Source organism: Lathyrus oleraceus, chromosome 6 (genome assembly GCF_024323335.1).
Source record: "Lathyrus oleraceus cultivar Zhongwan6 chromosome 6, CAAS_Psat_ZW6_1.0, whole genome shotgun sequence".
In the NCBI taxonomy this organism is placed as follows: domain Eukaryota; kingdom Viridiplantae; phylum Streptophyta; class Magnoliopsida; order Fabales; family Fabaceae; genus Lathyrus; species Lathyrus oleraceus.
In genome coordinates this window covers 300029674-300057551 of record NC_066584.1, presented here as the reverse complement: position 1 = coordinate 300057551, position 27878 = coordinate 300029674, and the positions used below count along the sequence as shown (strand labels likewise).

The window sequence follows — 27878 nt, the reverse complement described above, 5'->3', positions numbered from 1 at the left end:
TCTTTTTTCCATTTTGTAATTGGTGGTAGCGTGTATCATCTTCACATATAGGAAACGTTTTATGTCCTTTAACGTTGTACCCAAAAAAATTACCGTATGCAAAAAAGTCATTGGTTGTGCAAAATAACATCGCACACAACTTAAAGTTATCACCTATATACACATCATCAACGTCTTGCTCCCACAAAAGTCTTAAATCTTTAATCAATGACGTTAAATAAACATCTATGTTGATCTCTGGTTGTTTTGGATCCGAAATCATCATTGATATCATATATTTGTGCTTCATGCACAACCATTAGGCATGACAACGGGGCGAGTCGGGGATAACTTTTACCTCCCCCAAATCCCCAAACAACCCTCGTTCCCCGCCACAAATCCAAACGGGGATGGAGACTTAAAACCCAAACCTATCCCAAACGGTCTCGGACTGGGTTCGGGCAAGGATGGAGCTAGAAATTTTGAGTAGTGGGGTCAATATAAATATAACATTTTATTTTCAAAAATATAAATATAAATTATAATTGTTCTCTACGATTTTTCATGTTCTGAAAAATGTTGAATGATTTTCTCATTTTCAACATCAACAAAAATATCTCTCTCAATGTAAGTAACTAAGCAATCATTTAACCAATCATCACTCATGCGATTTCGTATTTGATTCTTGATAATGTTCATAGCAGAGAAAACTCTTTCAGTTGTTGCAGTTGCCACAGGTAATATCAGAGATAACTTTAAAAGCAAATATACGAATGGGTACACAACATGTTTTTTGGTCTCTACGAGCTTGATAGAAAGATCACCAATCTCCTCTAATTCTGAAAATTCACTGTCAGAGCATACATCTAAGAAATAGTTTTCAAGCTAACAATCTAGTGTCAATAATTCAACTTGAGAAAACTCTATAGGATAAAATTGAGCTAAATGAATCAACCTCTCGTTATCAAATGCAGAAAATGAATCGCTTGGACTTAAACAAGCTACACAAAGGAGCAACTCAGTATTCACTTCTGTAAAACGATTGTTCAACTCTTGAAGTTGTCGATCAACCACTTCATAAAACAATCCAACTTGAAAATGATGTAAATTATATACTTTCTCCATTTTTCTCTTTGACTTTTTTGCGTCGGTTGAAAAGTGTCATCCATATCTGGAATGTCAATACCATTATGCTCACAAAATAATGAAACATCATTCAACAAAGAATCCCAACCATTATCTCTTATAGCTTGTAACCTTATTTTGGACATTTTTACTAACTTCATAGCATTTACAATATCTTGATCACTTCTTTGTAATGTTTGAGATAAGTCATGTGTAATTCCTAAAAATATTTTCATCAAGTGCAAGATGAAAATAAATTCAAAAGATTGCATATAATTCATCAGCATTAGTGCTTCACCTTTTTTTTATCTAAATATGTTCCATCTTCCTCAACCATTTCTAACACATCAATCATAGAAGAGAATAGAGAAACTATACTAAGTAATGTACCATAATGCAAACTCCGTCTTGTTTCCCCTGCCTTCTTAATTGTAATTTCTTGATTCAAACCACGCCCACTAGAGATTTCCCCATGTTCCAATGCTTGTTTCACCTTTGTAGCTTGACTTTCACGAAGAATATCTCAGTGCTTACATGATGCTCCAACAACATTATACAAATTAGCAACCAAATTAAAAAATAAACCAAATTTAGAATGCTCTTTTGCTAATGTCACAAGAGCTAATTGGAGTTGATGGGCAAAACAATGAATAAAAAATGCAGAACAATTATCTTTTAAAATCAAGCTTTTTAGATCATTGTATTCACCCTGCATATTACTTGCTTCATCATAGCCTTTTCCACATATCCTTGACAAGCTTAATCCATATTTTGCAAATAATGACTCCAAACCCGATTTCAATGTTAGAGCACTAGTACTTGAAACATGAACAACACCAAGAAAACACTCAATAACTTTTCCTTCATTATTTACATAACATATAACCACAATCATTTGCTCCTTCACTGAGATATCACGAGATTCATCAATTAAAATAGAAAATAAATCATCTCCAAGATCATCCAGTATAACTTGAGTAGTGACCGTTGCAGTAACTTTAACAATATCCTTTTGAATATCAGGAGATGTTAACTTAAGATTTCCACGAATTTTTTTCCAAACTTTATAAATATCTTCGTTATGGTTAACAAGAAAATTCATAAGTTCAAGAAAATTTCCCTTATTTCTTGATGAAATTGACTCATCATTACCACGAAAAGCTAAACCTTGTGCTAATAAATATCGAATGCAATCAATTATACCTGTCAAATGAATTTGATAGTCCTCTTTAACTTGATTGAATTGTTTACACAAGACACCTTCAATGTTTTTCTTTTGTTTCATTAGAGCTTGACAATTTCTCCGTGCTTGATTGTGAGAGCTATTTACATCTCCAAGATGAACTCGAAACCTTTCACTTTTTTTTTCCAATTTGTAAAGTCTTCTGTTATAAAGCCATTGCCGCAACCTTTATGTTCTTCAAGATCTGACCTCATAAGATAACAACATAAACAATATGCATCATCCTCACTTTGACTATATTCCAACCAACTACGATATTTTAAATACCAATCTGAATTAAACTTACGAAAGGTATCTCCAAATTTTCTTTGTGGAAAAATAATTTCTTTTGGTTGACAAGGACCCTTTTGCAAATAATATCTTCTAATTTCATCTCTATCACTTGGATGATAATCTGACACTTTTGGCCTTAAACCAGAATCGTTAGGAAGTTTTTCCAATTCAAACTCCAAAAGCCTTTTTTTCTTGGGAGGATCCAATTTTGGGCTTCGGCGTTAATTAGATGTTTGAGGATTTGGAGTTGATGATTGCTCTGTTGATTTTCTTTTGAAATATTTTTCCATTGCTTATTACTAAAAACAAAACAAAAAATGACAATTAAAATCATATTCAGAAAATTCATAATAATACTATAAAATTGATACAAACACAACGATTTTAAACAAACACTACAAAACTCTAAAAATAAATTTTCTGCCATTAATATAATCTCAAGCTCAATAAGATAATAATATATTTTTTTTATTCTTATTACAATAATAAAAATAAATTATAAATTCATAAAGTTTAAAAATTAAAAATTTTACCTTTTAAAAGATCAACAATGTAGTCTATGGAGAAGAAGTAACAGAGAAACACTTTGTAGTGAGAGAAAGAAGAATATGAAAAGTGGTTTGTTTATATTTGGAAAGAGTAAAAGAGAATTAATAGGAATATGAAAAGAAATAGGAGTTAAATTTTTTAATTTTATTTAAATAATTTATTTTATTTGAAATGCAGATGGATGTGTGTGATACTTCGTATCATTTTATTAAGTGGGGGCCATTATTAAATTTTCTTCATAATTTTTACTATATTAAATATATTAATATATTACTTATATTATTAAATATTAATTAATGAAGAACGTGGTGGGGCCATGGGCCCATTCTTTCTAACTAATACCTTCGTCCCTGGGTTCGGGTATGCCCATCTTACCCCCATCCATTTAGTGAAATCAATTTTTTATTAGAAATATTGATTTTTAAAAAAATCAAATTACATTACAAATAATAAAATAAAATAATCTAAAAAAATTACATACATACATTTCGAATATTTTAAATAATTAATACAAATCAAAATATTAAAACATTGGCCACTTATTTAGTATTCTAAATCATCAAAAATAAATAATAATGTAAATAATGAAATAAACGAGGAGAGTTCGAGGTGTGTACTAATGTGCCCATTACCCGACTCATCCCCATATTTTATAATTGGGGAAAACTCAAACCCAGTCAAAGCGGGTTTTCTCCGTCAACTTCGGGGCGGGTTCGGGGTGGGTACCCGCGGGTACGAGTTATGTTGCCATGCCTAATAAACATAGAGATAGATTGTAAATTATAAGAAGAACATACCATGAAGTATGGTTAGTAGTCAAATTATCAAACAGGTTTATTCCGTCGGTGGCAAGTCCAAGCATAAGGTTCCTTGGATCAATGGCAAAATCTAGAATTAAGAAATCATTTTTCTTCCATTGCAATGAATCAACTACATGACGAATTTTTCCATCACATAATCTTTCATCTGCATGCCATCTAGCATTCTTTGTGTCATTTACATAATCAAGTCGTCTCTTGAACCTTTGAATTTTCGGTAGGTACCATATCACCCTGGAAGGAACACTCTTTCTAGTTACATCATCATCATCTTGAGCACCATTGTCCTTCTGCTTGTAGCGTGATTCCCCACAGTCTCATTATGACATAGTCCAAACCCATTGGACACAATATTTTCTTGGCCTCATAACTACAGTTCAAAAACGTGTTACCTTCTGGAAGCATTTCTTGCAACAATTCAAGCAATTCAATAAAACTTATATTCGTCCACTCACCTTTTGCCTTAATATTAAATAGTCTTAACACAACTAACAATCTTGTAAAACATTTGCATCCCAGATATAACGACTCTTCTATGTGTCTTTGCAAAGTATCTTCTACATGATCTTTCTTAAAAGCATATACTTCAATATCATGAATCATATCTTCTAGAGTATCATTCATAAATTCATCAACTTCAACTCTATGTGACGCAAGTATTTTTTTTCCACTTCACCATGCCATACCCATTTCATGTAATTTTGAATAATTTCATCACAACCTAAATGACTGAATATAACATCTATTGAATGTTTTTACGTATTTCGACATTTTTTACAACAAAAAAGTCACATTATCTTAGGAAGATTTTTTCCCGCGAATTCAAGAAATTGAATCACTCCATTCTCATACTCTTTACTTAACCTATTGACTTTCATTCAACTACGATCCATAATCACATACAGCTTCTGAGAATAAAATAAAAATTGTACACAACCAACAAAAATGAACATTTCATCTCAATAAAACAACAATAACAACAATAACAACAAACAACAATAACTAAAAATACCTAGAAAACAACACTACATTATACCTTAAGTCTCAAAATCCATAACAATAACAACAATAACATCAACGGCGACAACAATAACATCATCGTCAACAACAACAACAACAACAACCATATCAACAACAACAATCATGGAGAAATTTTTACATACCAGAATGTAATGAGAGACACAAAGAAAAGTGTTGGTTTGAGGTTTGAGATTCCTTCCCCTTTGGAGAAGATGAAGAATGGTGCTTCAGTTTATTACGTGGAGAAGAATGGTGTTCCTTTCGTTCACTGGAGAAGTATGATATTCCTTTTATTCGCTAGGGTGAAAAAAGTGAATGAGACTTAACATTTCGATGAAGGAATAAAATATTGTTTAGAGTTTTCATCTCGGTTTTTGGAAAACCTGACGGAACATAACCGAGGTAAAAACTGAGTTAAATTTAATTAAATAAAATATTATTTAGAGTTTTCATCTCTGTTTTCCAGAAAACCGAGGGATAAGATTATTATAATATAAAGGCGCCTTTTGGCTCTAAATAAAACATAAAATCGAAGCTCAAACCCTAAGCAATATTTTATGTTGATTTTGTGCAAAACTAAGGTTTAAGATTTAATTTTCTTTTTAAAAAAACTAATAAATGGCGCTTTCCTGGTCAGTTGACCTCAATTTTTTAATGGTTGGGGTGAAAGCTTTGTCATAAAATGTATTATTTATAATAGTGATTTCGGGAGTTGAACTCTTATTTATTTCCCCTTGTAAACATAATATATAACTAATTATATAATGCGTATAAATATCATGGTTGCTGAGTGCTTTACTCACTCAAGTACACTCATAAAATTTCTTATTCCTATTTTTCACATGACATCATAGCCCATAATCTAAGGGACTTAAATTTTGCATATATTTCTTGAGAAAATATGAATGGACATTTTTTGCTGTCAATAACCTCCAATATTGATCGGGCACTAAATGTTGTCAAGTTCTTCAAGTTAATTACTATTTATACTTTTATAGTAGTCGTTCGTACAGTTCTGTACATTTTTTGAAAGTTGTTCGTACAGTTTCTTGCCACTGTGGGTACAACTCATCGCTTTTTTTAGCAACCGTCTGCACAATATTAGTTGTTGTCCCTATTTTCTGGATTGATTTCTTCATCGAATATTGTTTTCTTTGGTATCTTAAAAATAAATATTAGGTGGTTGCTCATGTTTCCTTTATGACAAACAGTATGGAAAAATCATAAGATAATTGTAATGTGGTGTATTTGGGTAAGCTTTTATTCTCATTTGGACTTCGTGTCTCAAAAACCTTTGTTTGCTTATTTTTTTATATTAGATTTAGGAGCCACATACCACATTACACCCTATTCGCAATAGTTCTCTACATACTCTCATTATCTTAGTTATAAAAAAAATTCTATTGCAGATGGTACTCTTGTAATTGTAACGAGAATTGGAGATATCCAAATAAATCATTCTATAACCTTAAAAAGGGTCCTCCATATTACAAAACTATCCATGAACCTTGTCTCCATACAAAAACTTATAAATGATTTATCCTTTAGTGTGACATTTCATAATGATTATTGTATATTTCTGGATAAGGAGTCGGGGAAGACAATTGTACGTACTAAAGAAAGGATTGTCCTTTACTATCTTGAAGAACCAGGTAAATGTACAAAAATCCACTTGTTCCACTCATTTATGTCAGAGTAAATACTCTCTAAAAATGAAAAATATTTATTTTTCATTGTCGATTAGGTCACCCTTCTTTTGGAGTCATTAAAGTTAGTTTTTCATCTTTATTTAATAAGGTAGATATTGAAAGTCTTCAATGTGATGTGTGCGAGTTTGCTAAACATAAGTGTATACCTTTTCCATTAAACAACAAAAGAAGCCTTGCCCTCTTCTACATTATTCACCCAGATGTTTGGGGCCCCTCTACCAATCCAAATATAATAGGTGTTAGGTGGTTTATGACTTTTATAGATGGTTGTACCCGGGTTACTTGGGTGTTTTTACTCCAAAACAAGTCTGGCGTCAATATTGTTTTTCCAAAGATTTTCTACATAATTAAAAATCAATTTGGAGTAAACATTAAAAGGCTTAGGTCTGATAATGGAAAAGAGTACTTCAATCATGTTTTTATTTCTTTCTGTCAAAAAGAGGGAATTGTCTATGAGTCTTCTTGTGTTAAAACACCATAACAAAATGGAATCGCAGAAAGAGAAAATGGGCATCTATTAGACCAAACTTGAGCACCATTATTTCATCAAAATATTCCAAAATATATATAGTGGAGACTATTATCACTAGCATATATACTATTAATCGATTACCAAGAAACAAGATTTCTATTCTATCTTTCCAATAATCAAATTTCTCACCATCAAAGACGAGTGGTTTTGCACTATAGTGATATCTTTCATTATTTTTAACAACGTTAGCAGCAACCATTGCTTCTCACACAAGCTGGATCGATACTGAACACAGTGAAGTGTTGATAAAATATTTATCACAATAAGAACTGGAGCTCTGATGCCAATTGAAGGTGTGAAAAACATAAGAAAGAGGGGTTTGAATTGGGTTTTACAAGCAAAAACTTTTTCCAAAACAAGAACACCACTAACAAGTTAATAACAAAGAGATAAAAACACAAGTATTTTTGTCCTGGTTCGTTTGAAACTCAAATCTACTCCAGTTCACCCGCCAAAGTGATTTTGCCTTATACACAGGGACTTAATCCACTATAATCAACAGATTGCAAAAATAACAAAGAATACCCTTCTTTGTCTTCTCAAGGATCCAACTATACCCTAGTCTCCTTAAGGGACTCACAAAGAATAACCTTCTTTGTCTTCTCAAGGATAACCTTCTTAAGGAATCAAACAACTAGTTTGAATAATATTTTGTATGTTACAAGTTGCTTCTATACAAGCAAATTTTACACAAATGATAAACAAACACTTAAAGAAAAATTGTGCACAAAAGAATGATAATTTTTCACAAAGAAACAAACTTGTTAAAATATTGTATCACCAACAACTTTTCTTCAAGTCTCAAAGTCTCACTTATATAGCATAAGAAGAAGACCGTTGGAGGGAAAAATGGGAAAAGCTCATAGAGCGGTTGTTCAATGCTGGATAGTGAAAGGAGTGATATTGCGCACTGTCCTTCGCCCACAAAATCAGTGACAAATGTGATGTATAGTACTGTCCTTTTCCATGAAATCAGGTGGTGGAAAGGATATTCGATTTGTACCATGTATTATTTGATCACGTTCCCATTTGATCTTATCTTCAAGTTTATTGGCTTCTGATGAAAGTTGATGAAACATGAAATGAAGAAATATAGAGTTGGATTCAGAAACTTCAAAATCTTTGGTCATAACCTTGACAGTGTCAGTAGTCTGACTTGAGATCTTCAGTATCTTCAGAATCTTCAAAATCTACAGTCAGAACCTTGATAACCTCAATCGTCTGGCTTGAGATCTTCAGAATCTTCATCTACGTAACACAACTTCAGAAGCTTGTCATTCTTCAGAAGCTTTAGTGATCATAGTCACGTCCAGAAGCACGAACTGAGAGAATATTGCAGCAACAACATAACGTTTTCTCAAAAGCTTCTCAAGAGTGAATCAACACAGAAGCAGAAAGATCATTACAGCAACAACATTGAATATCTTTCAAAACTTATAATAACTAGCGCAGAAGTGGATTTGGAAATCATTGTTCAGAAATTAATGACGTCGCACGTCATATACTCAGAATCATAATTGTTATTAAAGTTACACAATAACAAACCATTAGGGTACCAAAATTATTCTCACACAAATATAACATTGTTATCATCAAAATTCAAGGTATAAATGCATAACCAAGTCTTGTTCTAACATTCAAAACATGTCGAGTTTGAGCCTAAAAAAAGTTCGTGTCGAACTCTAGTCAAATTTCGAACTGAACCAATTTTTATCGAGTCGAGCCGAGCTGAGGCGAGGCGAGTTCGACTCGACTCGACTCATTTTCAGCTCTATATCTCAACAAAAATATATTACATTTTTATATCAAATGGGAAGGACCCATGAAGTTCAAATGTGATAATAAATCAACTATCATTATAACACATAATTCAGTTCAACAAGATCAAACTAAGCATATTGAGATTGATATACACTTCATTAAGGAGAAGCTTGATAGTGGACTGATTTGCACCTCATGTGTGTCATTACAATGACAACTTGTAGATATTCTCATTAAAGGATTGAGTAGCTCAAAATTTGAACGATTGTATCCAAGCTGGGAATGAAGAATACTTATTCACCAGCTCAAGGGGGAGTGTTGGAAATAGAAAAATTCATTGTATATTTTCCATTAAAAAAGCATTTAAGTCTTTAGGATCATGTATTTTTAGATTCATGCATTTAGGGAGTTGAACTATTATTTTTTTCTTCTTGTAAACATAATATGTAATTAATTTATAATGTGTATAAATATCATGGTTGCTTAATGCTTTACTCACTCAAGCACATTCATAAAATTTCATATTCTTATTTTTCACAATTTTTAAACGTCTGTGAGAAACTTCCTCTAGAGTATCGCTCTTACAATCGGTCAATTACTAAGTCAGCAAAGTGTTCTAAAGGTGCGAAGACTCTAATTCCCTTTTGAGCAGATGTATGTCCCAAATAGAGGTCAGAAACTGGTTCTTCTTCGCCACGGTCTTCACCAAATGAGTCACCTGGTCGACAAGGGATCCGACAATATTAAGGGGGAGCAAAATATCCTTCTCCTCGGTAAAAGAGGTATAAGCTTTCTCTACTTCCTATATGTATTTATCTCGCTGAAGCTTCAAATCGCGAACGCTCTCCTCCAACTGTTGCTTCTCAGCACGATGCCGGTCGGACCAAAGAACCTTCCAAACAAATCCGCATAAACATGCCAAGTATACTGAGGCAAAGAAGTCAGTTCTTCCTCCAAAGTAGGCCTGAAAAGATTAGCCAAATAAGAGTAATCCTCAACCGAGAGAGAAGTTCAGTGACCCCCGACTTAAAAGAGAGCTAGACCCCACCAACAGCGGCGTCTGAGGGTCATTGTAGTTTAGGTTCATTTATGTTTATATTTATGTGAAAACTAATCTAGTAGAATTATTATGCTCATTTGTTAATGTTGATAAGCGAGGGCGATCCTTACTCTATCAACCGGTTTTATAGGGTTAAGTTAGGTAAACCTTGTCAGGAACACATGGATGTTGTTATCCGGATTATGAGATACATCAAATGTGCTCCAGGAAAAGGTTTAGTGTATGAAGATAAAGGACATGCTCAGATAATTGGATACTCTGATGCTGATTGGGCAAAGTCACCCATTGATAAACGATCCACCTCTGGGTATTGTGTACTTGTTGGAGGAAATCTTATATAAAGTAAGAAACAAAACGTAGTTGCAAGATCAAGCAAAGTCCCAGAATTAATTATATATGTAACAAGCTTGATGCATTTGACTTATATGCTCAAGCTTGAGGGGGGTGTTTATATTTGTATATATATAGTATTGAGAATATCTGTATATAAAATAGTCTCACATCGACTATATCATGTAATTAGTTGTAATCTCTCTCTATATATAATAAAGTCTCCGTAGTGCTTTTAAAGACACACGATTTAACCTAAAAGACCACCTCCAGTGGTGGTTCCTTCAATGGGTTTGCCAGCATGACACCCATCTTTTCACTTTTTCTAGTTTCAAGCATATGCCAACGTGGGGAACAGTGTAATGTGAAGCAACGGTTCCTTGAATGAGTTTTAATTAATATAAAATTTAATTAATATAAATACTAAAATTAAAGTTGTGAGATTATTATTTTAATTAATATAAAATTTAATATGAATAAAATATTAATATATAAAATAAAGTTGTGAGATCCAATCTGAGTTCTTCAGAGTTGCACCATTGGAGTGAAAAAGTAGTTGGGTTGCTTCAAGCTGACGTGGCTTAATAGGTCCCATAAAGAACCCAAAAATGGGTTCACGGTTGGAGATGCTCTTAGTCTATCCTAATTCAATAGTTAATAATTGTTTTTAATATAAACTTAAAACTGAAAGTGGTAGTTTAGAAATGGAGAGTATTGGGTGGAAAAAGAGGGTAAGCAAGTCCATAAAATGAATAAATAAGTAAGTAAATAGTTAAGAAGAAAAAATAGAACAATTAATAATTTTTTAAAGTAGGAAGCAGAGTCCTAAAGATTCATTTGTATTTTGCTCTTTGGCTATTCAGAAATTGAGCAATTCATACCGAAGAAAATAGCACAAAATAGAAAATAGTAAAAATTCTAAACAGAAAAAAAAAAGCACAAATATGTAAACATTACATTGCACAAATTATAAGTGATAAGTCCTTAACTATACTTTAATCATTTAGTCAATTACCATGTCTTGATTATTGTACAGCTTACAATAATACCCACCCAAATGCAGGCAGCAAAATTTGAATAGCCTATAAAAGCTTAAACAATAACTTATATCATTAATCTCAAAAATGAGAATTAAATAAAGGAAATAGAGTGAAAAGAAAACATTATATAATGCTACAAAATGAAGAAGTTGTTCACTGCTTCACCACTTGGGAAGTGCTTTGATCCCTTTGCAACAGAAGATAGCATAATGCAACAGTTGTTTCATGTTTGTTTTATTCATTCAGTTTCCCTGAAGCTTCCACTAGTCAGCCACAATTTCTTCTGGATGATAAAAACTACTTCATCTTCATCATCCGCAGTTGCAACTGCTTCCCAGTGCAAAGCAGTTAAGTACTTCTTCACAAAATCAATCATCGGCTGTTTATCACGAAAGATTATAAAACCGGTTGGCCTGAGTATGCGGTCCATCTCAATTAATAGATCCTCCGGACTGCAATCTTTCTTTGCTACGTCAGACAAGACGCTCCATGCATGGAGCAAGTCGTAAGTTCGAGGGTATGTTGAGAATGCTTCACACCTGTTCAAGATACACCAAGCAGTTAGGACTCAAACTTTGAACAAACTTTCATTAGAGCTACCAACAAAAATTGATAAAGAAAATGCTTGTTAAATAGCAGCTATAGCGCTGCTATGGCACTAGCGTAGCAAAATTTCTTCAATACCAGTCATGAGTGGCACCAATGAGGCCTCTGTCATATATAAGTTTAAGTGAGTTTGGTCCATCTTGAGGTACAACATTCATCACCCAGACATCTTTGTCTTTAAGAGCAGACGCAAATGAGCCCATGTTTGCCTTCATATCCATAATATTCCTTATCGTGTTCGATTTGATTTTTTGACTCATGAGACTCCAGTATTTATCGACTCTCTCTCGCCATAGTTCCTGAAAAATGTAAGCCAACAGTTAGTTTATATAAAGAAAAAGAAAATTACATGAAATCGTTAACAAGACGATCAATTGTAATTTCAAATTACCATATCCTTCTCGAACATTTCATTTGAATAGCCAAAGTCAGCTAATCTAGGAGGAGGACTGGTCAATCTTGCTGGCCAAGGAGCTAAGCCACTGCCTTTAGCTTTGTTGTCATCTGATAAAAATGCCAAAAAAAAAAGTATCTATGAATTGATGTCATAAAAATGGCAACAAATAACACTGAGAAAAAGAGTACTCACGTTCACTGTAAGGTGTAATACAAACTTCCATATTTACTCCCCAAACTGCATCGGGATCTGCGTCAGACTGGCACAGAGGAGGGCGAGTACCAGGTTCTCTTTCTTTATAGCACTGATTTGTCAAAGGTTTTTGCCAGATGACAGTTTGATCCTTTTTAGAAGCTATTCTCCAACACATACGTCCCACGAGATCGCTCATTTCTTTCCATATCCTTAGATTCTCTTCATCCTGAGCATACGCTTCGGGAGATGAGTACGCGAAATAACCTCCTGGCCTTAGCACCCGGTCTAGTTCAAGAAGCAGTATTCCGTCTCTTTGAAGCCAATCAATACGACAACGAGAACAATGAGCAAGTTCAAAGGATCTGCTGGGGTAAGGGAGTCTCTTAGTTCCCAAGACACCAAGGTATGCAGGAATTCCCCTTTCTAGGGCAAATTGGATTTGATTTTGATGCACATCATTTGGTGCCAATGACATTGTAATGATATCAGATGAAAGAAGGTATCCTCCGAAACTTGCAACACCACAACCAACATCAAGCACTGTCCGCAACCTTCCTTCATTGTTTAGATTATTGTTCGAAAAGTTAAGCATATTTGCCATTGATGCAATGTACTTATCAGCTCCATAATGAAAATGAGTCCCGCCTCCAGGAAACACTATCTTTTCACCCTTTTCAACCATCCAGTTCTGGTCAGATTTCTCATGTGCAAGGTGAGTATGCGGGATATTTGCTTTCCACACCTCATCTCTGCTTTTTGGCCACTTAACCGGGACCTGCAACATTAGAGACATGACAAATGCTTAGATTAAAACGAATACATATGTATCAGAGGATCAGATTGAAGATCCGTCTTCGATCTAAGATTGGATATTCCGACATAATATTAAGATATTATGAAATATTATTTTATATTTCTAACAACACCAACTCTTAGTAAAGATTCACCTTGTATCCTGATGGCGGTGGAATCAAGCAATTGTAGCGCCTTTCTGCAGGAGGGCAATGTCTCTCATAATGTTCCATCAGAGACAAGTCCAATTTCATCCGTAGTTGATAGATAAGGTGTCTATCTAAGCAAGGAATCAACTCTGAATGACGATCATCACAAACCTTCAAAAGTAGAAAAATAGATTGATGATAAGCTAAAACTATTGCTGCATTTACATGATCTGCATGAATTTAACTGTGGCCACATTCACATATAAGAAACAATTAATTTTATTTTCGTCATGCAATTTGAAAATATGACTCTTTTTTATTGATTCAAAGACTGATAAAGCTAAACATCAAAAGTGAAAATTGAAATACTAGAGCAATGATAAGGATGTTATGCAAACAAATAGAGTGGATGTCTCGCGCATCTAATCTTATGAAGCAACTTACAGGGAAACTCTTTGGAACAAAATTGTCCTCCTCATCGCTCTGCCCGAAACTTGATGAAGATTCATCTTGCTTTCCATCGTTATCATCATCCGCACCCAAATACGAGGAGCCAAGTTTCCTCAATGTTTTTCCATATTCTAGAGCAGATGAACCACTATTTTGAGAACCAAAGATGGATCCACCGTACACATACAGAAAACCAATGAAGATCGTCACGGTGCAGATGGAAGCAACTAAGCGCTTCTTCTGTGATCCATCAGTTCTTCCCCTCGACATTTATTAGTTGAAATTTGAAATCGATACAGATCCAAATTTCAGTGTTCAGTTATGAACTATTAAAAGGATCTTGCTTCTGCTTCACCAGACATTCAAAGTCAAATCCACAATCCAAACCCAAACCAAACGTCGCAGCACCAATAATTCAAAATACAGCTTCTCACAGTACACTGACTTAACGATTTACCTGCAATCTAGTTCAGCTTAAAGTTAAAACTCAATCCACAAGATTCCTCATTCATTTCTAGTTCTTAGTCAAATTCTTTGACTAGAGTCATCACATAGTGATCAAGTAAAACAAACAAGTTAAAACGATGGATCCAATCCAAATCACCTCACAAGAAACACGATAACAAAAATATAACTCAAAAAACCCAAATTGGGACTAAAATCAAACACCATGAACCATGTTAACAATAAATATAAATAACAAGCATGGAATTAAACAGAACTACCAGATCTGACCTAATGGAAAACAACACTAGCATTGAAAAGGGTAACTAACTCTCATTAATAGCAACTAATCATAGAAACAATAGAGTCTAAGCTCTTAGGTGCAGCTGAGCATTCAATTCAATACATCAGTCACAACAACCATAACAAAAAAACATATAGTAAAATGTTTCAGATCCATCCCAATCCCCAAAAAAAGCAGAATGACAGAGAGAAAAAAAAGCTTACTGGGTTGAGATGAGAATCCAATTGGGTAGAAGAAAAGGAAATACTTTATCTAAAAGAAGAAGAGAAACGGATGAGATCTCAACAAGTGTTTGGATTTAGTTACATGTGAGAGACAGACAGTGGAACCGACGGTGTGAATTTTAAGGTGGTGTCTTTGTGTGAGTGTGTGTGTTACAACCTAAAAGTGTGTGGAAACAGTTGCAAAGTGTCGACAAGAGGAAATTGAGGTGTGATTAAGGTGGCAAGATTTATATAGATTAATGAATTAATTAACGTTGAAAAAAGTGATTTTTGTGTAACGTGATTGTGATGAGAGTGAGTGTTGTTGCGTTGGTTAGTGAGCACTTACCGCTTCTTACCAACGTGATTCCATTTGGAGAAAGTGGGTTTGCACTTAATTAACAGTTGACAGTGGGAATTGAATTGAATGAAATGAAATATCTCACCGCGTTTTCCAGCTCTTTCCGTCGGTGCTTTGTTTTATGCCACAGAAATATTGAAAATCAGGTCACACTCGTTTCTACAGTGTTTTCGTTATTATAAGGATACTTTTTTGTTTTTGAGAATCTTATGTGATTGATAATTGATTAATTTTAAGTATTATTTTTATTTTTAAAAAAATGAATTACTCAAATCAGCGATTAACTGTTTTGGTATAGGAAATTGGAAGTGAATTGAGGTGAAATAAGGTTGAAATTTTATAGTTTTTTAAAATTATTTTGGTTGATAATTGCATAGAAAAATCTAATCGTTTATGCGAATTCGGTATTGTAATATTTTATTTAATTATTAGGTTATTATTATATCCAAAAATGTTAAAATTTTATAATCTCTTGAAAAAAATGAAAAAAAAATTATATTAAAGTTGAAAAAAAATTGTTGAACAGGTTTGATACTCATGCTTGTTTTGACAAATATATATATTTTTTTAATTTTATGTTTGATTTGTGAAAGAAAAGTATTGATTCAAAACTTACAAGAAAAGAAAATAATATGATTATTAATTGGTTTGATAAAGGTGGCTTAAAAGACAAGGCCAAATTTAAAGTCATTTACAGTAAAAGTATTAATAATTAATTAATTAATTAGTCTTTTACTTTTTTTTTTTTTTTACATTTGTTTTTTTTTAAAATTTATAAAAGAGGGTCTAAAAGTTCAAAGAAAAGACAAAAGATTAATAGACTATTTAATACATTTAGAGATCGAGGCTCCATACTTATCATCAAATAAAATAACATTCAATTCATAAGATATGAGATTTAAAAAAATGAGGAGATAATTATGATTCAAAGTAAAAATATAATTGACTATCCAATTAACACCACAATTTCCTTCCTATCAAGTACGGTTGAATTTGATGTGCTAATTTATTTGGATCATCTTTCTAATTCTACGAATTAAAGTTGGAAAGTTTTACTCGTCCCTAGTCATCTTGTTAACCATATATATTAAGACTTTTGAGTAACTTTCGACCACTAGATTTTCATTTCTCTAATGTCAATCTATCTCAATCCCATGCAACATCGCCTACATCTCTACGGTAAAAGCATCACACTAGTAATTTTTCATGCATATCCTCTTACCCAAATTTCGAATGAGTCTCTGAACAAGCCTTTGTATCCTACCGTGGAAGTAGACTTCTTGTAGGCCCGGTCACAATTGAGCTTGATCCAATTATTCTTTAGCTTATCCCGTTGGATATGCTTGACCTATGGTTATGATAACCTAACATTTCCCTTCATATGGCCACTTGTCTCGATTTCCTTTACAAGATGAATGATTTGTCCAATCGGGTTTTCTGGTCATTGAAATCCTTCTTCAAAAAGAGCTTTGTTTCTCTAGTTACATAAATACCAATAGGAGATCATGAATATTGACTTCCAAAGGTCTTTGTGTGTGTCCATAATATTTCCTTTCAAACGGTAAGCTATCCAATCCTTGCAAGACAAAGAGTAAAAATTAGTCATTTTATTAGAGAGGGCAATTCTAACCCACACTTTTGTTGCATAGAAGTAATCTCGAAGAACATGAATTAAGTTCTCTTCTTTGCTCGTACACCACTTGTAATCCCTTGATATAGTTGGGTTCCACCTATGGCGTCGAGAGTTTGTCAAAAGTATCTCATGAATCATGAGTCAAGTGAAGGTTTGGATCTGATAGGGACCTTTCTAGAAGAAAGATATTTATCGGTGTCTCTATAATCTCCTTATCCTATCACATCCACACCATCTTCACAAATACACTTGACCAGCTCGACATTAAACCAATTCTGAAGCAACTCTAAATTCCATTTCACTTTAGCATTAATCATGTCATTAACCATGAATGTGGTATAAATAATTGTATAAGGATTAACTAACTTGGAGAAAAGAGGTCGCTCTGTCGGAGTCCAATGATCTAGCAAAAAATTAACTATTCTGCCATCTCCAAGTTTCCATAAAGTGTTTTTGTGAAAATTTTGCCCACCTTTGCCCGAGATTTCCATAACGGGGAATCATTTGACTTGCTAATCATATTTCCACCAATTTTTGCATCTTGCCTTGCTTATTAATGAGAACCTAACACCATAAATCATTAGAATTATTCAATAAGTTCCAAAGAATTTCAAACAGAAAAACATCATTCATTAAATGAGTTTGTTTGATGCCTAAACCACCATAATCCTTTTGCATGCAACGAAGCTCCCAACTGACTAAATGGGCTTTACCAGTCGTCTTTGTGTCACCCCAAATAAACCATTTTTATAACTTTTCCAACTCATGACAAATAATGGTAGGGATTTTAGCATACTACATATGAAAGTAAGGGATAAAACTCAAAACAGATTGACAAAGCGTAATTCATCCTGCTAAGCTTATGCTTCCATCCACTCAGCCGACGTTGCACCTACTTAGTAACATGCCAAAATCTAATATGAGAGCTTCTATCACGGGAAATGTTAGCCCGAAGATACTTTCCTAGACTATGGACTTCGATGAAACATGTGTGTTGCATAATCTCTTACCAAAGTTGAGAATCGGTATTAGTTGAGAAATAAATTTGAGTATTCTCAATATTAATCTTTTGGCCTGAAGATTGACAGAATTGGTCCAGACAATGCTTGATACAATAAGCCTACTCAATACTTGTCTCTGCAAAAAAAAAGGAGGCCATCTACAAAAGGAGGTAGGAAACCCGGTGCCTCTCCCGCCCTGCACGCATAGGCTTCCAATATCCTGCATCAACCTGGTCAGCAATGATATGTGACAAATGATTCATACGAATAACAAAAAGATAAAGAGATAGATGATCACCTTGACGAATACCTCTGAAGGTGGTGGGGATATCTAGTTTATCCCCATTCCATAAAATTTTGAAAGAAGAAGAGAAAATACAATGATAAATTAAATTAATTAAATCTTATGGAAACTTACAGTCCTGAATATATAGGGTGATAAAGTTCCAATTAAATTTGTCATAGGCTTTCTTTAGATCAATCTTGATAGCCATAAACACCTTTTTGCCTTTTCATTCTCTTTATCACATGGACCATCTCTTGCACAATAATAATATTATGATGAATATTCCTCTTTGGGATAAAGCTAGATTGATGCATGAAAATGATATTATTTAGAAGCGGGTTCACACGATTCACCATAATTTTAGACACAAGCTTATAAATCACATTACAAAGGGAAATAAGATGGAACTGTGTGAGAAAATCCGGTTGGTCATGTTGGAGTAATCCCTAATAGCCAATAAGTATTCGATGTATATGCTTTTGTATTATGACATTGATAAACATTGATATATGCCCTAATAGCCATCTTGGGGCAATCTAGGCAAAAAGTAGGGATTATGGCAAGTAACTGCATCCGGCTAGACCTAATCGTTGAAGCAACATTGTCAGTCATTTGGTTCTGATTCATCATTCTCAACCAAGGGCAAAGCACAATTGGATTTCAAAGTCGGTAGGGAGAGTAGTGGTCATTGTATTCAATGTAGCCTTTTTCCATGTATATTACAATTTGCAAACTTTGTAAAAATTCATGGAGTCCTGCCATTTGCGGACTACCATTCTATTAAATAAAATTGAGCCTTTATCCAATTGGTTGCTATTCTTATTTATTTCTGTTTAATAAAATTGCATTTTTATGATGATAATTTTGAGATAAATAAATCAATGAATAACCATTTTTTGAAATAATAAGGCATTTACTTTAAAAACATTGAATTTGAAAAAGGAATGTCAACAACAATTTGAGAACGGTAAGTCTTGACAGTGAAGCATTGTTGCCTTCCCCAAGCAGTGTTTGAAGGTGTTTGCTCCCCAAATAGTTTGTTGTTTATCCCCAATAGAGTTGATGTATTATTCTCCTTGTAGTTCATCATCTTTCTCCAGTTGAGAGCCTTTGTGGATTTTCATCCTCGGTTTGCATAGTTTGTGATTGAACCCTGGATCTCTAGTAAAACCTTTATTTGGTTTTCAAATCTCTAACACACCTTTATTTGATTGTTGCATAGTCGTGGCATTATTTCTCCCTTTGTGAGTTCCTGCAGGTCTGGTTGATATTTGGTACCTTAGAATTGGTTTATTTCTCAATCCCCAAGAATAATCTTATGACTGATTGTTTTCCTTTTGAGGAATCTATTTGCATTTTTTGCATCCTAGTGCGGCGTTCATTTCTTTGTTAGAGATAATCCCCACGCATGATTTGTCCTGACGGATTTTAATCCCCAGTGAAGTCGCCACATAGTTGGTCTTGATTGATGAAATATTCAGTTGGAGTTTGTCTTCTCACCGGTTCCCCACTCAGAGTTTTGCCTCTTGTTGTGATGTGGATTCCCTATGGAGTTTCCTCTCCTGGTGAAAGATCTCCCCATTCAGACATTATTTGATTCTGAGCAGTATTGTTGTAGCCGTCCCTTGTAGGATTGTCTACCATTTGACATGGTATTGGCCTAAAATACCCCGTAGTGTTGACTTGTTGCTATGAAGTATATATATATCCCTCGGCTTGAGATGTGGATCCTCAACATATCTCTCTTATCCTTAGCATGTTGGTTGATATCCTCAACAGTTCTTTCGTCTCATGTGAACTCCTAAGCTGTATTTTCTCCTCTCCCAGAGAGTTTGAGCTTTAAGCAAGATCTCTATCAATCATTGCTTAACCCTTAGCAGTTATTCCTCCTCTCCTGAAAGTCGAGTATTGAAGTTATATTTGTTTTAATCCCCCCTAATGCTACTGATATATGTATTCTTTATTTCCTCTGAGCGCCGAGTCTTCAGCAGTTTTTGGTCGGATGCATGTTCTCCATGTCTTTCCCCAACCACAGTTGAGTATTGATTTGGATTGTAATATCCCCAACTTTCTTCGAGTACATGGTTGTGCACCATCCTCAAGGAATTGAATATTTGAAGATAGGATTTATATCATTAATGATTTATTTTCATCCCTAGCAGGTTCTCCAGTTGGTGTTCCCATCTTCTTGAGATTAGCTGAGTATCTAGTTGTGATGATTGGATCTTCATGTTTGTATCCTTTGTGCTAGTTTGTCAGCATAATCATATACATAATCATGCATATACATGGATAAGCATATCATTAGATATTTCACTGTGCATTTTTACGCATTAACCTGATTTTTATGACCCCCCTACTTTGGTGATATCATTTCCCTATGCAGATGTGACGTGTCTGTCCTCCATCAATGTAGAGTGTCAGCCCCTTAAGCAGAAAGAGTTTATCCTTTCTTCTTCTCCACTGAGTTATTTCCTCGTGGATGATTATTATTTCTATTTCCTCCCCGATTCATTATCTGGATGGAACCATACCCCTTGAGTTATATCCTCATTGGGTTGAGTCTTGTTTGACTGTTTCTTTCTAGTTCATACCTAGATAGATCTTTTGGTCCTCCAAGAGTTTATTACCCAGTAACTGGTAATATCCTTCTTGATTTTAAGTACTTTACATGCATTAATTTATCCAGTAATCGGTAAAAGGTCATTTACTTCTTTGATTTCCCCGACAAATTTACTTTCGTTTCCCCAACGGGTTATCTTTTCTTTTCGCCAACAGATTATCATTGCTCGATTACCTAGTAACTGGTAATTGTTTATCCTTTTTTCCAGCTGGTCGTTTTTCTGTTATATACCCAGTAACTGGTAATTAACAAAAAAAATCATTGAATGTTTTCCCCTGAAAGTTTATCCTTGATATGTTACCCAATAACTGGTAACAAATATTCTCACTTTGGTCTTCTATCCAGTAACTGGTAGTTGTAAATCCTACTCCTTTGGTCTTCTACCCAGTATCTCGTAGTTGTAAATCCTACTATATGGTATTCTACCCAGTAACTTGTAGTTGTAAATCCTACTCTTTGATATTCTACCCAGTAACTGGTAGTTGTAAATCCTACTCTTTGATCTTCTACCCAGTAACTGGTAGTTGTAAATCCTACTTTTGGTCTTCTACCCAGGAATTGATAGTTGTAAATCCTACTTTTTCATTTCCTCAATAGGCCATCCTTACCCAGTAACTGGTAATGGATATTCCTCTCTTTTGAGTATATTACCTAGTAACTAGTAATATAACTCTTTCCTATGGTTGATCACCTTTATTAAGTTGCCCAATAACTGGTAGTTGGTGATTCTTCCTCCTTTTCCGCAGCGAGTCATCCTCGATATATTGCCCAGTAACTAGTAACAGATGTCCCTCTGCCCGAGTATATTATCTTCTATTTTAAGCTACCCAGTAACAAGTAGTAGATGATATATCTCTTTTGCTCTTGTGTTGAAGTTTGACTTTCCCAGTTGAGTCTGGATTCGTATTTCCTTGTGAAATTGAACTTTCTTTCCCTAGCGGATAGTTTCATGCTGTATTGGTGGTATCACGATACATGCAAATTTTTCTCCAGTTTGACTCTTCCCATTTATTTATTTTCATGGAAATCCCCATGTGTCTCCAACAGTTTTTAAGTCATAGCCTGACCTACACATAACTTATTATCCCCATAGTCTCTGTCCCCTTTGTGAGTTTTCCTTATGGAGTACATTGTGCTCCTATGGACTTTCAGTTTCTTCTGGATTCTTTTCCTTTGTGGCAATATATTCCCCACGAAGATTATATTTTGCATACATATCATATGCATCACGAGGTCTCTTAGGGACCATGATGTCTTATTCAACTTTTCTTATTTTTTGAGAAAAATCATATTCTACTTAAAAAGCCATGTACCATGAGGAACATTATAGGTCCATTTTAGTCTTCATCATTGAACAAGCAAATTTTCTCAACTTCTAAAATCCACAACTACATCATCCAAACTCCAAATGGTGCCAAATTTGTATTAAAATTTAATATAGTTGAAAGATATACAACTTTGTAGAAGGATCCAAGTTAATTTGGAGCTCACGTCAAAAGTTATTCAAGGTGGAAAGAGAGGTCATTTGACTTTTAACTTAGAAAAATTTCTAAGTATGTTTGATACCTCCAACTTCAAGGCCAACTTTCTCCATTTTCCAAGCTTCAAATTAAAAAAGTTCCAACATTAAAGTTGTTCTTCGTGATGATATATTTCTAAAAAGTCCAAGATTACACCATTTGGATAAGAAATAAGGGACTTGCGTATGAGTTTTGTCCATGGCTTATTTTAGCAAGTTTCAAACTCCAAACATGTACAACTTTGCATGGCTTTGTGTGATGACTTCAGCAACCTTTTGGCATGAATTAGAATGGATTGCCATCATGAATTGGGCCTGCCCATGCACCCATGCACCCATTCACCAAGGTTTACTCATTTTCATTCAAATTTGAAAAGGTGCATTTATCATTTCCTTGGCCTATAAATCAAAGCACATTTGCTCAAAATTGAAGGAGAAGACCGCCCAAGCTTTTCTAGCCATTTCTATAGCCTTAGTCCATAGAACTCTTTGAAGATTTATTTGAAATCGAGTTTTTGTTCAACTCAAGTTTGTGAACAGAAACTCCAAAGGTTCAGTCCCTTTTCCATTCCATTGAACTTCTGCAAGTAAGAGGAAGAGAAATCACTAAGAATTGCATCAAGAACCAAGCTCAGAAGCTTCTCACAGAAGGTGAATTTTATCAAACTTCATCTCTTCGATTCTCCCTCAATACTCTAGATCTAAACTCAATTTTGTGATGGATGAAGTCCTACCAATGTAGGCAATGTGACTGAGTTGTTTTGAGCTTGATTCAGAGCAACTCAGGTTGAACACCTCGATTTTCATCTTCACTTTTCTAACTATAGAGTGAGAGATGGAACAAATGGAGGTGATATTCGTGATCCTTGCAATTTTTCCTTTAAAATGATGTATGATCCATCAACTTATGGACATGTTTGATCCTGCCAGTCTGGTGACCCTCACCAGAGAAGATGACCGGAGCTAGGGCTCCGGTGGTGGCGTGGCTTGTTCCTCACCCTTGGATCTTGATTCCATCTTTTAATCTTAACCTTTGTTTCTGATTACCACGTGTGTGGCGCATTGACTAAGGTGCATTGTGGAATGCGTGCTTTGGACCATCAGATCTGCCACCTCAATTAATGAGGGAGATATGATGGCTCCATTTTTTCCCTTTTATTTTGTTTTTCTAAAATAATTTTTAAATAGCCTTTTCTTCCAAAATTCACTATAAATTCATTTTTGATCCAAATATTATAGGACCAACACAAAAAATTCACAAATATTTTCTTCTTCCCATTTATGATTTAAAATTAATTTTTGGATTAAGTTTGATATTTTTGGTGAATTTTGTGATTTTTAATTTTTTTTAATTAGTTTTTAATTACTTCTAACTTTTGAAAAATGCCAAAAAATTTAGTCAATGGTTCTTTGACCTTATTTGACCTATGATAAATCCCTTGGCCATTTCTTTGTTATTTTGAAGGGGTTTTAGGTTTTTGATCTTTGAAAACTTATTTTTCTTCATTTAAAAAATGTCTTAAAATTGTTTAATTGATTTAATGCTTTGTTGAGCTTTTGTATTGACTTTATGTTGACCTTGCTTCTGTTTGGCCTTGGTCTTGGTTGAATTGGACCTTGACTTGGTCAATACCATTGGATTTAGGAGGTTGATGAAGTTTAAAACTTCATCCCTCAAGATGAATGAATGGTATTGATCAAGTGAGGTTCATCCCTTGACCAATTTGGGATCCTCTTCATTTCATTTCTCCATTTTCATCTTATTTCTTCCCCAATCATTTCTTGGTCAATGACTTCTCATAGATCAATAGCTAGTTGATTCATCAATGACCTTGTGTCAGATGAATCAACATGAGCTTGATTGAGATAGGTGTAGCGGTAAATTCATAACCATCAAGCTATGGATAAGCTATACGTCAATTAAACCAGAGTCGCCACCGCGCTTTTATTGTTTCCAAGGGAAAAGGGAAAAGTACGAACAAAACCAAAAAATAAGAAGTTTTCAAATCAAAACTAATAAAATTCCATAGATTACAGGTAAGGGGGTTGGTTACATAGAGGGAAGGTGTTAGCACCCAAAGTGTCATAGGTACTCCTAGGGAGCCCTTTTTTGTGTGCATATGTGTTTTTGTACAAAATGATATTTGCAATAAATAGAGTGGGGGGATGGGAAAAGAATTCATTAATTATTTTTGTGTTTGACAAGACCTTCGAACTTGTGCCTACATACCAATATAAAAATGAGGGATCAAAACCTCGTAGTTCATGGTATAAATTTCAAAGTGAATGAGTTGCTTTTAACAAAATTTTGAATTTAACAAAGGCACAAGAGGCCTAAAAAGGTTTGAATGAGTGTTAGTTCTTTTTGGATTTTGAAATTTTAAGTCAAGTATAGTTAAGTTCATTTACAAGTTTGATTAAGAAAAGAGTTTAAAAATATAATGGCATAAGGCCAAAGTTTCTAATTGGCAAAATGGTCTAAGCTTAGAAAATAAAACACAAAGAAGATTTTAAAAGGAGGGAGAGATTTTGAAATTAAAGAAGTGGAGAAGAGATGAAGATACTAATCCTAAGTAAAAATTTAAAAGTTAAGAGTTGAAAAGATCTGACCAAAGGGCTGCAATCCCATAGACAAGAATGTCCTATAGAAACCCAAATACCCCTTGGACTTTAAAATCAAACAATGACAATACACACATAGCAAGGTGAAGAGCAAGGAATCAAATAAAGATATCCACATCCAATCTTATCAACTCCATGATCTTTTTCATAATTCCCTATGTATCAAATGACTTTAAAGATAGGCATTAGACACAGGTTCAAAATAACAACTTCAATATGATCATGTTGCAGATGAACTACAATGGATCTTCAATATTGTATCAGATGAAAGTTCACTTCACAAGCACTTGATTTTTGAAATACTAACATTGGCCAAGTCCTTTTGCATAGGGAATGTTGCCTAATTCTAAGTCCAAAGCTCAGGTCAAATCCAACAGTCCACACAAATGTTTTTTTAGGGTTTTTATTGTTATTATGTACATTAAGGTCAAAAGACCACAACACAAACAAGTATAAACAAACATAATATATTCATAAGATATGGCTCAAATGAGCAAAGTGAAAATGACATTAAAAGTAAACAAATTGAATGGTATGAATAATGGCAAATGAAATAAGACTTGAAATTAAAGTGCATAAAAGTAAATGGCTTGAAATTAAATGTTAGTTGTTAGTTGATTAGAAGTTAGTATTGCTTTTGCTTTTGTTTTGTTTAAGTCATTCTTTGGAGAACACTCAACCCACTTATCACAAGCATGTATCCTTGAACCAAGACATCTTCCAAAGGAAGGAAAAAGGTCAAGTTTCCACACAATACCATGAAAGAGGGGAGACTTACAATCTCACTTACTATAATGCTATGCCTTTTGTGTCAATAATTTAGCGCTATGTTAAGCAATCGTAATTGGACTTATGTAGAAGTCACAACTATTTGAGGCCGGGAAATAAGAGTTTTAGTGTTAATGCATATTAGAGACATGGTATTATGAACCATGCTCCTATAACATACCACACTTGAAAAGAATATGCCAAAGGGGTGGACCTAATCTCATTCATACTTATGTTGATTTTATAATCAACTAGTCTTAGGATATGGAGATATCATAGGTCCATGAAATGAATGAGAAGAGAATGGGATTGAGATGAAGATGGAAGAGAAATGGAATCAACACAAATTGGTCAAAGGAGGACTTTTATCAAATTAAAATCATTCATTCATTTTGGGAGATGAAATGTACATTTCATCAATCCCCTAAATCCAATGATTTTAACTCAACAAATTCAAATCAACCTTGACCAAGGCCCTACAACACAAGTCAATATCAAATGCTCAACACAATTTATTTTGCAATTAAACAATTAAAATCAATTAAATAATGCATTAAATTAAATTATGGTTTGTCAAATTCCTAAAACCTTATCAAAACACAAAAGAAATGACCATGAGATTTATCATAGGTCAAACAAGGTCAAAGGACCTTGGAGAAAAAATTTCATAATTTTTGGAAACTTAAAACTATTTTTAAACAATTAAAAATATTCATAAAATCAATTAAATCATGAAAAATATTAATAATGATCCAAAAAATAATTTTAATTCATAAAATGAAAGAGGAATTTTTTTTTTGGTGAAACTCTCATATTTTTTAGATCAATATTAAAATTAATATAAATTAATGAAAATAAACCAAATAAAATAAAAATCAGAAATTAAGAAAAAAACGTGGACCACTTGATTTCCCTCATTAATTGAGGTGGCAGATTAAGTGGCTCTCAGCGCGCTTTCCACCATGGTCTTGAGTCAGCGTACCACACAAACGGTAATCCAAACCAACGCGTGAGATTAGATTAAATCAAATGGATCCTGTGGTTCTGATGATTGCCAACTCACCGCCGGAGTCAAAGGTTCAGTCTCCTTCTCCAGTGAGCCTCACCGAACTGGTTCAGTCACAATCATCACCAAAATTAAAAAGAAGGACATGATTTTAAAGTAAAAATGACACTGAGCTCGAATCTGGCTTCAATTTATCCTAACTCCAAGTATATTGAGAGATACAAGGAATTGAAATTTGAGGTGCACGACCTGAGTTACTTCGATTTGACCTCAAAGCAACTTAATTTTGTTGCCTATATTGGTAGGACTTCAGACAACCAAAGATCCAATAGAATTATGGAGAGTTAAGTGAGAATTAAAGAGATGAAAATTTCTAGAAAAATACCTTCAATGTAGGTCTGAATTCGACTGTTCTTGCTCTTGCTTGTGCTTGATCTTGCTTATGATGCTTGAAGGAGTGGAATAGAATGATCAAAAGGATTTGGATCCTTGGAGATTTGAATCTCAAAACAGTGAGATTCAAACTCAATTTCCAAATGGAAATTATCAAGATTATCCTTTAGAATGGGAGGGTTTGAATTCTTGGGATCAAAGCTAGCGCGTCGGGTCCTCAATTTTGAACCTAAAGGTCTCTATTTATAGCCAATTGATTTGATATTTGAACACTTGAACATGGAGTCCAAAAATAGAAATGAGTGATGCATGGGTGCATGGGCATGTACAAACCCATCAAATTATGTCATTTGGTCCATAATTGAATATAAATAAGTCTGAGATCATGTTGGAATGTCATGCATTGGTGTGTGGAAGTTTGAAGTTCAATCTTGCCAAATGATGATGCAATATTCAAGCCATGTGCAGCCCATTCAAATCTTGTCCAGAATGGATGAAATTGGACTTTTTGGAAAGGTTAGATCAAGAGGAACAACTTTCATGTTGGACACTTTTTCATTTGAAGCTTGGATCATGATTAATTTTGAGGTGGAAGTTGGGAAAATCAAACATGTCAAAAAAAATTCGAAGTGTCAAGCCCTATGTTCACTTATTCCACCTTGGCTAACTTTTTATTTGAGCTTCAAA

At 34.1% G+C, this 27878-nt stretch overlaps 2 protein-coding genes and 1 pseudogene across 8 annotated transcripts; all 3 read right to left on the bottom strand.

The window, feature by feature from the left end:
• Nucleotides 1–531: 531 nt before the first annotated feature.
• On the bottom strand, nt 532–1250 carry LOC127095307 (uncharacterized). The gene is made up of 3 exons (XM_051034016.1): nt 1166–1250; nt 935–1052; nt 532–829 (listed from the first exon to the last, which is right to left on the bottom strand). Exons 1-3 carry the CDS (start codon nt 1248–1250, stop codon nt 532–534), a joined length of 501 nt encoding a protein of 166 aa, XP_050889973.1.
• A 377-nt stretch (nt 1251–1627) lies between these two features.
• LOC127095306 (uncharacterized) lies at nt 1628–2910 on the bottom strand (annotated as a pseudogene).
• Nucleotides 2911–11366: 8456 nt separating this feature from the next.
• LOC127098189 (probable methyltransferase PMT8) lies at nt 11367–15497 on the bottom strand. 7 transcript variants are annotated; one of them, XM_051036703.1, is made up of 8 exons: nt 15329–15446; nt 14980–15028; nt 14023–14492; nt 13585–13749; nt 12635–13412; nt 12437–12549; nt 12124–12344; nt 11367–11978 (listed from the first exon to the last, which is right to left on the bottom strand). In XM_051036703.1, exons 3-8 carry the CDS (start codon nt 14296–14298, stop codon nt 11678–11680), a joined length of 1854 nt encoding a protein of 617 aa, XP_050892660.1. In that variant the 5' UTR covers nt 14299–14492; nt 14980–15028; nt 15329–15446; the 3' UTR covers nt 11367–11677. The 7 variants fall into 7 exon arrangements, with proteins under 7 accessions (XP_050892660.1, XP_050892664.1, XP_050892663.1 ...); XM_051036707.1 differs by having other exon boundaries at nt 14023–14485; nt 15329–15347; XM_051036706.1 differs by lacking the exon at nt 14980–15028 and having other exon boundaries at nt 14023–14485; nt 15329–15497.
• Nucleotides 15498–27878: the final 12381 nt, after the last annotated feature.